Source organism: Lepidochelys kempii, chromosome 5 (assembly GCF_965140265.1).
Source record: "Lepidochelys kempii isolate rLepKem1 chromosome 5, rLepKem1.hap2, whole genome shotgun sequence".
NCBI lineage: Eukaryota > Metazoa > Chordata > Testudines > Cheloniidae > Lepidochelys > Lepidochelys kempii.
The window spans coordinates 17,611,974-17,626,420 of NC_133260.1; the positions used below are offsets into that span (position 1 = coordinate 17,611,974).

A 14,447-nucleotide genomic window follows, 5' to 3' on the forward strand; every position below is an offset into this window, starting at 1 on the left:
GCTACATAAGAAGGGACATGCCCTGTATTAAATAGCTCCGTTGAGGAAAAGTTACTTCCCACGCTTTACCTACAGAGGGCATCCCAGCTCATTCATATGTAGACTCCGTGACTGCAGCTGCTGGAAGCAGCAGGGCTCAGGGTTGGTTTTTTTTTGTTTTTTTTTTTCCAGTGGAATCTTTCCCGTGATCCGGTTGGTTTCTCTCCACGTTTTCCCTTCCAGCCCTCCACTTCTTCGGATCAATGGATGTTACAGCTCTAACTCCCATCTCACATACTGCTGGTGGACAGCTCCAGTAACAAGTGAGAGCTTTACATCCCCTTTTTCTTTCCCCTTCTTTCCCCCCCCACACCAACATCTGCCAACAAGGAAGAAAATCACAAGCTTTCCCTTTTGTATTCTTCTGATTTTTAATTTTTTTTTATAAATACATATATATTTTGTACTTTGCCCAGCTGTGGAAATGGAGCAACCCCCAATCTTTTGATGCACCCTGGTTCGCTTTTTTTTGCAGTATTTTTCCATGTATGGTTTTCCAGCAGTGGGAGCACTGTTCCCCACCTTTCCCCCTTTTCCTTGAGTTTGTTTCCTAACATAATCTGGAGGCTTGGCGGCTCTTGGACTGAATATAACTTTTTCCCTCCACATCCCCCAACTCCCCCTTTTGCTGAGCTTTGTCAGTGGGGACTGGAGAAAGAAAAAACAGAAGAGGAGGAGGCAGAAGGGGCTGTGTGTGTGATTGTTGCTGGTGCTCAGGACCCAAATCTCTGTAGGTGTGTGTTGAAATATGGAGAATAGTCTTGGATGTGTCTGGGTACCAAAGCTGGCTTTTCTACTCTTCGGATTTTCTCTGATCAGCCTGAATCTTCAAGTCACCGGTAAGTGATCACTGCCTTATTTGTCTTTTGCACTCCATGGATAAGGGTGAATTTTGCAAAACCCTAAGGAATGTGCCTATCTCTTATGTGTTATCGGCCTTCCCCCCCCCCCCTTTCAATTTTGTTGTTGTTGTGGATCAGTGTAGGGTTTTTCAGGTAGTTGACATAGATTTGGAAAGGAGTGAGATGAAATCCGGTTTAGAAGCACCCTGAGCAGCCTCTGAAAAAGGAAAACCAACTGAAAGGAAAGAAACCCAGAAAAATAAAGGAGAAATGTGGAAGGAGGTGCTGATTGTGTGTGTGTGTGTGTGTGTGTGTGTGTGTGTGTGTACACTGGTTTGTATTTTCTCTTTTGCACCTGACCACTGTTGCAACTGGATTTATTTGCCTGTGGCTTTGTTTTTTATCTTTAGGCTGAGATGGGATCTATAGATTTATTTATATTTTTCAGACGGTAGGGGAAGGGTAAATGATGAAAAGCAAAATATTAGTTTGCAAGATGGAAAATGTAGTTATTTGCAGAGCTCTCCAAACTCCATTTGATTGATATTCTTTGGGGCTGCCTCTCTCTCTCTCTCTCTCTCTCCTTGCACTTGGCAGGCACATTTTCTGATTAAAAATGGCAAAGCTGGTTTGTATATTGAATTAGGATAGAGAAGGAAAGAGGGGGTATTCATACTGTGATGCTCAGGAGCTATCTGTGTTGGAGGCAGAGAAGAGCTGGGAATTAGAGATTTTTTTAAAAAAATTCAGGAATTGGAGTAATATCGAGAAGTGTTAGGAACTAAGAAAGTGCAGCTTCGATTTGTAGGTGACTCTGTGTGTGTGCGTGTGTGGTGTGTGTAGAATGTATGTGGGAAAATATTATTCTCCAGTGATCATTTTTTCTCCAGAAGAAAATGAGCTGGGTTTCATTAGGAGCAATCTTAGAAAGAGAGAGGCATGAAAAGCAAAAATAAATAAAATAAACCCACACAAATTGCTTCCACACCAGCTGCTGCTGAACAATAGAAACCGATAGCCCCCTCCACCCCCATACACACACACACACTCTCTCTCTCTCTCACACACACACACACACACACACACACCCCACACCCCACACCCCACTAAAGCAGCTTTTTTTATGATGGGGAAAGTGCTGCATATGAAAGCCTTTGCAAAAAGATCTTTACCCTAGACTAGTATCATTCAGAATATCAGCTGTATGCAAATAGAAATGCCTTAAATTGTTCATATAGATGATGCTTCCTTTTAAAATATATATATATATATTGTTTGGCTTGCTTTGGAGAGCTAGTAAGTGAATTGGGAAGATGCTTCTGTTAAATACAAGAAGGTTCATTTTGTGTGTGTGTTTGTGTGTGTCCGTCACAATGTCCTCTGCAATAACTTGCATGGAAGGTGGCACTTGGGCAATCAGAGCAGGATAATAGGTGTGTCTCTTGAATTTCCACCTTAAAGGCTAGTAGTTGGGAGACATGTCAGTGATCCTCCTTCTGGAACGATGATTGACTTGCAGACTTCTTTGCGGGCATATGGCGAGTTGGGGTCATGTGTGCATGCAAGAGAGAGGAAGGGAGTGAGGATGCACACTGTCTTAATGATGTCGTGGGGGGAATGATGTCTGATATTATGCAGAGAACTCATTACAGGATCAGGTTGTTTCCTAGCTGTACATTTTGGTTGTGCATTTCACTCTCTGCGTATAATGTGTATTTATCGTGCTGCTTTTTGGAGACATGCATCTCTGTGTTGTACCAAGTTCCCTGATCTGTCCTTTGCAATCTAGAATTGTGCAAAGTTTTCCCTATGGTTAGCCTCCAGATCCTTCCTGAGATTGTTGTTTTGAGCCCTCTTTTCACAATCTCTGGATTCAACTGACAAAATAAGAGATCCTGCGTCTTTAAGGAAATGTTATTCAAGTGGCTTTGGCCTCTGCTCATTAATCTGAGTTTCCACTACTCTTCTTAGTAGCTATTTTCTCTTTTCAGAAACCTAGTAGGGGACTAGGGTAGCGAAGAAAGCATAATTCACTCTATGAAAGGACCAGTAGGAGGTGCCCTTAATAAAGCCAAGTAGCTGGTTTGCTGTTTGGCAAAATTCCCATTCGGCAGGGCATTTAAAGATTTGTTGACTAGAAACAAAGGGCTTATAGAGATGCACAATGGGACTGTGTCCTTTCACACTTTCTAACTAAACCCCAAAGCTGGTTTGGAGATGTAAGAATTTGTTAAAAACTTTAATAACAAAGAGCAGTGTTGCACAGTGTCAACATATGAGGAGGAATATGCTACCTTTGTGCCTGAATGAAGTCATTCAAGTCCCTTCCATTCACACTTCCATTGTCTGTAAGATGCAAAATGTTATGTGGTAGGCGATCAAAAGTAAAATCCAAAAAAAAAAAGGTTCTTTTCTCTGCACAAAATCTGAATGCACAGAGGCATATGTTACTGAGCAAGAATTGACGGGCAATGTTCGCTGTTTTGGAAAAAGAACAGGAAAAGACATTATTAATTAGAACCAAATCTCTGACTATTTAGCACTTAATACTGGAAAGTAAACACATATATGGCACTATATAGTTTGCTTGCCACTCATAATTAAGTAAATGCAAACTACTCTTTTGTCTGGAGGGGGAAACAAAACCCAACATGATTATTTGTTATTTTACTCTCACATCTTGGTATGCTGTTTAGCATGGTACAACATGTCAGAACCTTGTGGTGCCTGGCCAATATGGCAATCCCTTTCTCTCTGAGTGGTGCAGTATAAATCGACAGTGACTTGTCACAACATCCATTTCACATGCAGCAGAGTTGCCCTCTGTGTTATGACGCATGGGTTATACGAGTGTGTTAGGTTAGGCTTAGGGTATTTGATTACATATTCTTAAAAGTTGTGACGGTCATGATTGAGGGCAAGCATTTCAGTCTATATATTTGCAGCTTTGTCATTTTATAATTACTTGATTTATGTTTATACAAACACTATTTGCCTTCTGTTTCTCTTTTTACTCCCCCGCCCCCAGTTTGTGCAGAATTAAGGCCAAATCCTGCTCTCAGTTACACGTGGGTAAATCTGGACTAATTCTTTCAATGGAGTGTCTCCAGATTTGAAGTCAGAATTTCATCCTCCGTTTATTTCTCATTCCTGAATTCCCCTCCAACATACTTCCCAGCACATAACACAGCACCAGCTGTCTATTCTGGAATCCAAGCCATGACAGTGCCACCACGATATAGACAGCCATACTATTCAGACTTAAACCAAGTCTTCTGGAGTGAGTCACTCCAAATACCCACTTGAGGTCCATGTGGAGTTTTGTCTGAGTAAGATCTGCATAATTGGGTCATCAGTCTAAGACAAGAGCTGGTACGCTGACAGTGTAGTCTGAATTGCCCAGTGGGTCCTTTATCTGTAGCTGACTGCTCCCTCTGCCACCACACCAGCGTCTTTTCCCTCTGCTAGCGGAAAATCTAGTTTTGTATCACCAGTCCTGCCTCATCAGCATCCTGCCTTTGGTCAGCATTAGATTTGTGCAGTGTGCATGTGATATATCACTGTATTCTCTTTGACTTTACTTTGCAATATTGCTTATCACTTGGATTGTGCTTTAACCTAGTCTCCAAGATATGTATATGTATGTGCGTGTATTCTTTATGCTGCCCAGTTTGGTTTCTTATTGAGCATAAGTGGCATTTCATGAATTCCCTCAATGATATGCTGCCTTTAATAAAACGTTTTCTCTTTGATGATCTTTCAGAGTAACTCCTCACAGTCTCACAATGCACTTACTTTCATCCACATGTACTTTAGAGATCCATCATTGAACTCCTGGCTCTTATTTTCTGCCTAGTAAAAGAGAGGTTATAAAATCAAAATAGTTTTCTATGTGGCTGTTTGTACAGCAAATGCAGCTACAAGGATACAGTTTCTAAACTGATTTTGCAACTGTACTTCTAATGGAAGAGATCGTTGTGGAGATCACTAAATAAATGTGTTTACTACCATACCATAAGAAGTTCTTCCCATTGCAATACTTCAAAAACATGCTAGACCGAACCGTCCCTGATTTTGCTCTTACACTCATCTTAAACCAGTGTTACTGTGTTGGCTTCAGTAGAGTGACTCCTGATTTATGCTGAGTCAAATAAGTGGAGAATCTGTCTTTTTACACTGGTAACTAAGGGTCAGGCTCTGGTCTTAATTACACCAGTGTAAATAGGAGTAATTTCATTTAGATCAGCAGAGTAACTCCATATTTACAAGAGCAAAATTTGTAGGAGAATTTGACCCTCAAAGGCAGATTATATTTTCATTTTTATAACTTCATTTCTCATTGAAATGCAGAATTGGTATAGACTGATCCAATGAAGACAATCTCTCTTTGTTGTAGTATAAATAGAAGCAAATTTCTGAAGATGTTGGCTTTGCCTGTGTAAAATGAATAATGACAAAATTTCATAGAGGCCTTCAAGACTAATTATCTAAAGACAGAATTTCACACGATTCTGTTAAAATAATCCCTTGGGTGAATCATTGATTTACATTTTATATCTCTAGTAAACATGTTAGGCCTAATTCTGATTTCACCTATACCACAATTGTAGTAATGTATCTTCACTGACTTCAGTGGACTTGCTCCTGATTTGAACCAGTGTGAGATCTGCATATGTAGGGTTCTATCTTGCAAGTTGTTGAATGTCTTCAACACTCATTGAGTCAACACCCAACAGAAAGCATATCACCTCTCTGAAGTCTGGGCTTTTTCAATAAAATGGGTAAATTATTGACTTTGTAATTTTGGGACGCTTTGCACACCCCAAATTCAGATTTGCACAAGCAAACTCTTTGATTTGTGTATGCATGCCTGAGATTCTGGGTGCACAAAAATTAGGTGTCACTATCCCTACTCTTCAAGCCCAGGGGACAGAATGTTGAGTGCAAATTTAAAGGTGGAGTTGAGGCCATACTGTTACGCTGATTTTAGCAGCAGAATCATTGTACCATATTGTATCAGACTTCTTTTCAAATATTTTTCACTCCCACCTTAAAGATTTCCTTCTCAAACGTTATGAGCATTTGTGGGGATATCCCAAGTTGCTATTGGTTTTGATCGTCATGAAATAACAAATAGTGTGTTCACTGCATATGCACCCTCTCTCCTCCTTTCTTTCCATAAAGTTTGCTGTCAGTATGCCAACATTTTTATGGCTGATTTAGAACAACGCTTCCTCAGCTCTCGTCCCCTAAAGCCCCTACTCTACTTGCGCTATATTGATGACATCTTCATCATCTGGACCCATGGAAAAGAAGCCCTTGAGGAATTCCACCATGATTTCAACAATTTCCATCCCACCACCAACCTCAGCCTGGTCCAGTCCACACAAGAGATCCACTTCCTGGACACTACAGTGCTAATAAACAATGGTCACATAAACACCACCCTATACCGGAAACCTACTGACCGCTATTCCTACCTACATGCCTCCAGCTTTCACCCTGACCACACCACACGATCCATCGTCTACAGCCAAGCTCTGCGATACAACCGCATTTGCTCCAACCCCTCAGACAGAGACAAACACCTACAAGATCTCTGTCAAGCTTTCTTACAACTACAATACCCACCTGCAGAAGTAAAGAAACAGATTGATAGAGCCAGAAGAGTTCCCAGAAGTTACCTACTACAGGACAGGCCTAACAAAGAAAATAACAGAACGCCACTAGCCGTCATCTTCAGCCCCCAACTAAAACCCCTCCAACGCATTATTAAGGATCTACAACCTATCCTAAAGGATGACCCAACACTCTCACAAATCTTGGGAGACAGGCCAGTCCTTGCCTACAGACAGCCCCGCAACCTGAAGCAAATACTCACCAACAACCACATACCACACAACAGAACCACTAACCCAGGAACTTATCCTTGCAACAAAGCCCGTTGCCAACTGTGCCCACATATCTATTCAGGGGACACCATCACAGGGCCTAATAACATCAGCCACACTATCAGAGGCTCGTTCACCTGCACATCCACCAATGTGATATATGCCATCATGTGCCAGCAATGCCCCTCTGCCATGTACATTGGTCAAACTGGACAGTCTCTACGTAAAAGAATAAATGGACACAAATCAGATGTCAAGAATTGTAACATTCATAAACCAGTCGGAGAACACTTCAATCTCTCTGGTCACGCGATCACAGACATGAAGGTCGCTATCTTAAAACAAAAAAACTTCAAATCCAGACTCCAGCGAGAAACTGCTGAATTGGAATTCATTTGCAAATTGGATACTATTAATTTAGGCTTAAATAGAGACTTGGAGTGGCTAAGTCATTATGCAAGGTAGCCTGTTTCCTCTTGTTTTTTCCTACCCCCCCCCCCCCCAGATGTTCTGGTTTAACTTGGATTTTAACTTGAAGAGTGGTCAGTTTGGATGAGCTATTACCAGCAGGAGAGTGAGTTTGTGTGTGTATGGGGGTGGGGGGATGTGAGAACCTGGATTTATGCAGGAAATAGCCCAGCTTGATTGTCATGCACATTGTGTAAAGAGTTGTCACTTTGGATGGGCTATCACCAGCAGGAGAGTGAATTTGTGTGGGGGGGTGGAGGGTGAGAAAACCTGGATTTGTGCTGGAAATCACTTTAGATAAGCTATTACCAGCAGGACAGTGGGGTGGGAATAGGTATTGTTTCATATTCTCTGTGTATATATAAAGCCTGCTGCAGTTTCCACGATATGCATCTGAGGAAGTGAGCTGTAGCTCACGAAAGCTTATGCTCTAATAAATTGGTTAGTCTCTAAGGTGCCACAAGTCCTCCTTTTCTTTTTGCGAATACAGACTAACACGGCTGCTACTCTGAAACCTGTCTTTTTTTTAGCACTCTTTCTGATTATAAGCAACTGTAATTGCTAACTAATGCTCAGAATGCTTGATGCTTGCATATCCTGGTTTAATGTTGGTAGAATGTCTTTGTCTTAGGCATTAAAGAGATTCATTCCTTTGGAAAAAAGAAAAGGAGTACTTGTGGCACCTTAGAGACTAACCAATTTATTTGAGCATAAGCTTTCGTGAGCTACAGCTCACTTCATCGGATGCATTCCTTTGGGTCTTCCATATAGAATCCTGTAAGGAAAGCTATCAAATTAGCTTTATTCCATGAAAGGCAATGGCTGAAAGTTATAAAGAGTAGTCTGTGATTTCTGATAATCAATACACTGATAAAGCAGAGTATATTTTTCTTGAAAGATAACAAAATGGATAACTGACCTATCAAAATTGTTTCTTTTAAACAGTGTTTGTCAATTTCAAATTTGATGTGAAAGACTACAGCTATACTGGGATAATGTAAGAACATCTCATTTGGTAGTTTATAGATACCCTCATGGTAAAGGAAACTACAGCTACAGAGAGACATGAAAAAATTCACAATTAAATATCTGCTTCAGTCTCCATTGATGGCAATCATTTACCAGCAGGAATACCAATACGTACTGTAATTTTATAAATGCTACGAATACTCAAACTATATTGAAAACTGGTTAAGCGGTTGCCCAAAGTATTGGTAAAATACGGAGAAACTCTTTAAAGAGATACTATCACCATGGAAATTAAACGTCCAGTTGAAAATTTTGTTCCTACTCTTGCTACAAATATACCCCCTAAAGCTCTTAGAACACAAAGAGAGTAAGAGGGAAAACTGCTCTGTTTTTCTACTTTTTATTGAAGGAGTTTCCCATCAAATTTGATGAGACCAAAGACCAATTTCAGGCCGGCAGTCCTATCCACAGATGAAGGCAATTGTAGACAAATGTGCATTGCTTTAAGCCTCAAACAACTCCATATATGCAAGCTTTTGGAATCTTTCAGTCTGAGGTGACAGAGCTACCACCCTCGGATCTTGTCTTGGGCTAAGAGCTCCCAGGTGTTGAGGTCAACGTTGCAAGATTGACGGTTGCAGTGAAGAGTGTCTTCATAACATTTCCCTAGTCTGTCCATAAAATGAGTTCCAGTCTGCAGTTCTCCACAAAAGATGGTTTTCAGTATTTTACTGTCAGGCATACGGACCACATGGCCACATCACCTCAACTGTGCTCTCATTATAAAAGCATCAATGCATGTGATGCTGCAGCACTCAAGGACCTCAGTGTTTGGAATAAAATCTTGCCATTTAATTCCCACTATCCACCATAGACATCATAGGTTTTATGTGGCATTGATAACTAGTCCATGTATTTCAGCCATACAAGAGTGTTGTGATGGTAATGGCATGCCAAACATCAGCTTTTGTTTGCAGTCTGACACTGTGTTTGTTCCAGAGATGCTAAAGTTTTCCAAATGGATCACGGGTTGCACCAATGCACTTTGTAATGTCATTGTCAGTCGTTGTATCTCATGAAATGACACTGCCTAGGTAGCAAAATTTGTCAATGATCTTGAGTGGTACATCATCAATCGACACAATTTGAGTAGCTGCAGTATTTCCCAAGGCAGGACCATGACTTCAATCTTCTTTAAACTGATCATTAAGCCAAAATATTTTGCTGCACATGCAAAGCAGTCAGTAAACAACTGAAAGCCCCTGATGTTATGGGTCAATAAAGCACAATCATCAGCAAACAGTTTGTGAAAAATTGTCTTCATAACTTGTCTTTACATGCAAGAGATGCAGTTTTGAGACCACTTTATCCATGGGGTACTACATAGAAATGACACAATCAGTACTATTGTACACTTCGTAAATACTCAGTTTCACTGTTTTGCTGATCAGTTGGCAACCTGTCTCAAGCACTAGTACTGTATGGGAACGTCATTTTCAAACACTGCCTGCAGGGGGAGCTCACATAGAGTCACCAAAGTGTAGGACTGGAAGGGACATCAATAGGCCATCTAGTCCTGTCCCCTGCACTTAAGGCAGGACTACATAATAACTAGACCATTCCTGACAGGTGTTTGTCTAATCTGCTCTTAAAAACATCCAGGAGATGCCACAACCTCCCTAGGCCCTTTATTTAATTGCTTAACTATACTGACAGGAAGTTTTTTGTACTCTCCCCCTTCCTCTCTTCCCACCCCCCCCAGTTCAGAAATACCAAAGCCGAAATTGAAAAGGCAGCAATAATCAGGCAAACAGGAATGTATGCAGAGAGAATGAGGAGGTAGATAGATGGATGGATCTGATAGAGGACTGTTGTAAACATCTGCTGGGAAGCAGAAAAACCCTTGTAACACTTTCTGAAGGTATGTTTTTATTTGTTTTTAAGTGTAAAGTTTCAGGAACATCATGTATTTTCTAAGGACCTGATCCCAACCTCATTGGAATCAATGGAAACACTCCTTTTGACTTCAGTGGACTTTTGGATCAAGGCCCTAATTGAGCACTGGCTGATGAGACTATTGAGATTGGAACCAATTGTTGTTGTGCTTTCCTTCTTTTGATTTTCAGCTTCATGATGGACTCCTGGCTCAACTTATTGCAGGACTTGAAGCCTTGGATAACACCAAGTGTAATATTGGAAGTCAGACTAGATGATCACAGTGGTTCCTTCTGGCCTTAGAATTTATGAATTGCTTTAATATCTGCTCCATCCTCCCTTGGGGTTCTATATGGTGAACTTCCAAGAAGTTGGACTTATTGAAATAGATACTTCCCAATGTCCTCTACTATGATCTTACAACTGGATGTTGGGGAGAAGTGTACAATAAACACATGGGAACACACTTCAAAATGTCATAATAGCTAAAATACCTGATTTATGCTCTCAATTTCCTAGACAATTACAAGTAACCAATCACAAATGAATACAATCAGGAATGTAATTGTTTTTAATATGAATACAGAAGAAGATTACTTGTCATCTAGGATTCCTGGTCATGAATTATAGACGATGTCCAAAGTCCAAGGTACTCTGCAAACAGAAAATATAGACTACACAGTGCAGTTGCTGCTGTCCTGTGTAATAATATACACTGTGGAATAAATAGGAGATCACTGTGAATTGCCAGGCTATAATTCTACCATTGAGTTCTGGAGATGAGTTGAACTGAAGGCAAAACTCATCTGACCAGAAGAGCCCTAAAATAGAAATACAGTTTCAATTTATTTTTTAAAATTTTTACATAATGTATGGTTCCATTGTCCTGTACACACCTGCCAATACATGAAGGGTTCAGATACTATGGTGGAATAGTCCATGTATATATATGGATGGGATGTATGGATAGCTAATTTCTATTCTTCCAGATAGTACTTGCTTGCTGCCTTTCTCTCCTCCTTGAACTACATTAGCTCCCATTGCTGCTTTCTGTTCCCCAAACTTCTTGATGTCTTCTGTTACAGCCCCCCTTCCAGCTCAGGGTTAATCTCCACCAGAGTACTTTTGCCCACTGCTCCAGTAGCTTTCATTACGCCACCACCACAGTGGCTCTTTGATCGGAGGTAGCAGCAGCAGCGACTGATAGAATAAAGTGATTTTCTTAGACAAAAAAGCAAGGAGAACAGCGAGAGGCTGTGGCATGGTAAATTGGTTTGAGGCTAATTTTGCTCTCCTTGCCTGGTGTTTTGGTACAGTAGAGGACGATACATTCTGTAAGCAAAAAATACTGGTACTTTGGCTTTGTCTCCTTTCCCTGACTGGTTGTGGATATGAGAGCTGAGTCTTAAATCTCCAAGGGAAAATGCTTAGGGCCAAATCCTGGCTTGGGTTGTTCATGCCTGAAAAGCTGCAGCCAACAGGGGAATCCTGAATCACAATTTATCTGTCCAATTCTATGCCCAGTTCTGGTTTCCCACCAAACTGACAGAGAATTAGATTAAGAAATTCATCCATTTGAATGAACCTTTAGGACCTTTAGGTAATTTAGTCTGATCTTCTGTATAATGCGGGACATAGTATTTCACCCAGTTACACCTGTACTGAGTGCAGTAACTTGCCTGATTAAAGCATCTCTTCCAAAAAGGCAGTCTTGATCTGAAAACTTCAAGAGATGGAGAATCCACCACTTGGTAGTTTGTTCCAATGGTTAATCACCCTCACTGGTAAGTTTTTTTTTTTTGGCCTTATATTTAATCTGAATTTGTTTGACTCTATCTCCATCCATTGGTTCTTGTTACATCTTTCTTTGCTGAATTAAAGAGCCCCTTCATACCTGGTATTTTCTTCGTATGAAGGTATACACCATGATAAGTCACCTTTTGATGTTCTTTTGGGTAGGCTAAACAAATTGACCATAGAGGCACGGATAGTCTGTGTATGCAGCCTCACCTGTCCCATTACACATTATTTACTCTGCTATTGTCAGGATTATTCTGTGTGAGACAGGGAGGGTGACCGTGAGGGCAGCCAATAATTGGCCCTATAAATATTCTTTCAGGGGCTCAGTCCAACATTTTCCTATTGACATCATTGTTTTCATCTTTGAATATATTTTAAGGTAACATAAAGATAAAAGAAAAGTATCTGAAAGCCAAAATTGGTTCAACAAATTTCCGGAATCTCTCTGCTCGGGATGTCTGAAGGCCTGTGACTGTATTAACTATCTGACTGACAGCTAAACTGGTAGGCATTTCCACCTGGCTCCAGAAAGCAGTGATTGCAGGAGATGTTGCAGTCATGGACAAGGATGATTGATATAATCATATAAAGCGCTTCTTTCTAGGGGAAAGATTTCCAAAAGAATTATAATTTTTTTAAAAAAGTTGCTTCCTTATAAGTTGAACAGACTTCTAATGAAATAGTGGAGTACTTGGGGGATACCTGCAGGCATACCAAGTGGAAGTTAGGTACTTTAGTCCCCAGCCATGCCTGCTTAAAAGTGCTCATTTGGTGCTCAATTCACATGCTGACCTCCTTCCTCTTTGAGGTTCTCTCTGATCCTTTCCCTCTTGCTAGCTGAAGACTAAAAAGCATTTAAAAAACACTCTTTGGGGGTTCTATCTAGAATATCCACGCTTTTCCTCTCTGTTACATGACGGGGGGAAAAGTATTTTAAAGAACTCAGTTGGGCCTCAGTCTACATGCTCTTCTTTTTCTCTTTGCCCTTTGCTGCCTCTCTAATGCTCAGGAAAAATGGCACTTAAAAATGCCCCCTCAGCTTTTCCCCTCCTTCCCTCTCTCAGATTCTCCGAAGCTGATGACACACAACAGAACATCTTCAGAATGATACCCTGATGCTGTGACCTGGTTCTGAACTTTACCTTTGTATTATTCAAACACTGTGGGCTCTTGTTCAGGTTGAGGTTTTGTTTGCCATTATCTTGGTGGCAGGTGTTTTCGTAAAGCTCCTGATGGACAGCTATAAAGCTCAGGTTTTTTAATAGCATTTTTTTTTATGAGTCTCATGGAGAAATGTTTGTGTGAGCTCACCAAGGAAACCCTTGGGCTTTGTAGTGTGTGTGAAAGTAAGTTGGAAGTATATGACATTTCACAGTAGTTTGTTTGCTGTGATGTGTGGGTTTTTTCCCTCAATTCATCACATTTTGTAAATTTCATAGTCATTTGTAAATTTCACGGTATCTCTCACACAGTATTCCTGTTATCCAAAGTAAAAATCAGTTTATACTTGCTCACCTCCTTTTGTATACTGTATGCTTCTGAAAGAGCACTTGGGGAAGGAGACTTCCGTAACTCCCCATCCCTTATTCACCGCAGATTCACCTCTTTTGTTTTAAGAATGAAACAACACAGTTCTCTGCTCACAAGATTGAAAAGGTTCAGCTGAATCAGTGAAGAGCATCTTGTTGTACATTTTAAGGCCTTAGATTTAGACTTTGCTTTAGAAAAAGGAGGTTGGGGAAATTTTTGGTGAAAGAAAACTTTTTCGGATAAATTAAACGTTTTAATGTAGTGTTGGAAACTCCAAATGAACATTATTGTCATGTCATATCTACGAATCACAGTGTGAAACTGGCTAGTTTCACTTCTGTTTCTAATCAATCTCATTTTCCTGCTTAGGATGAGTGAAATGTAAAATTGAAACTATGGTCTATGTACCTTTTTGCAGTAATTGAAAGATGTCATTCCATGGCCACCTATAAATGTACAGAGTTTCCTTGCCTGCTACAGGGACAACTATAAGGCAACTGCTATTTTATAGTTAAAAAATACCCCTCAACTGCCCAAATGTGGGAACCAATATTTGACAGAGTTACAAATGAAGGACACCAAAAATCACTCATTTGAGTAACTTTAAAGTGCTGTAGAAGTCATTCCATTAGTGTAAATTATTCCTTTTATAAAACACAATTTAATGAGTCTTTCTGATGTAAATTACGTTTGGGAATAAAAGGGGGGACACACCAAATTTTGGAACTAAAACAAGTGATGTCCCATGGAATGACAGGTACATTTCAGAGGTATCTTCAGTTCTGATGCATAACGTTCCATACTGACTCTCTATGCATTCTCTTTCTCTCTCTCATCAAGACTCTATATTTGTTCTTTCTTTGGTTTTCCTTAATCTGAAATAGAGGTCATGTAGGCTGAAAAGTGTTGGGGAACGTGACATAAACAAAACAGCTGTACTTCCACACTGTTCCAGCAGCTTTCTTAAATTCTA

At 40.4% G+C, this 14,447-nt stretch overlaps 1 protein-coding gene across 1 annotated transcript in view; it reads left to right on the forward strand.

Annotated features, from left to right (window-relative positions):
• Positions 1 to 213: 213 nt before the first annotated feature.
• DCC (DCC netrin 1 receptor) overlaps positions 214 to 14,447 on the forward strand; it is a 958,218-nt gene continuing 943,984 nt past the window's right edge. Inside the window, exon 1 of the mRNA XM_073343560.1 lies at positions 214 to 878. Coding sequence (XP_073199661.1) covers positions 788 to 878 — 91 coding nt within the window. The 5' untranslated portion in view covers positions 214 to 787. The remainder of the gene's footprint in view (positions 879 to 14,447) is intronic.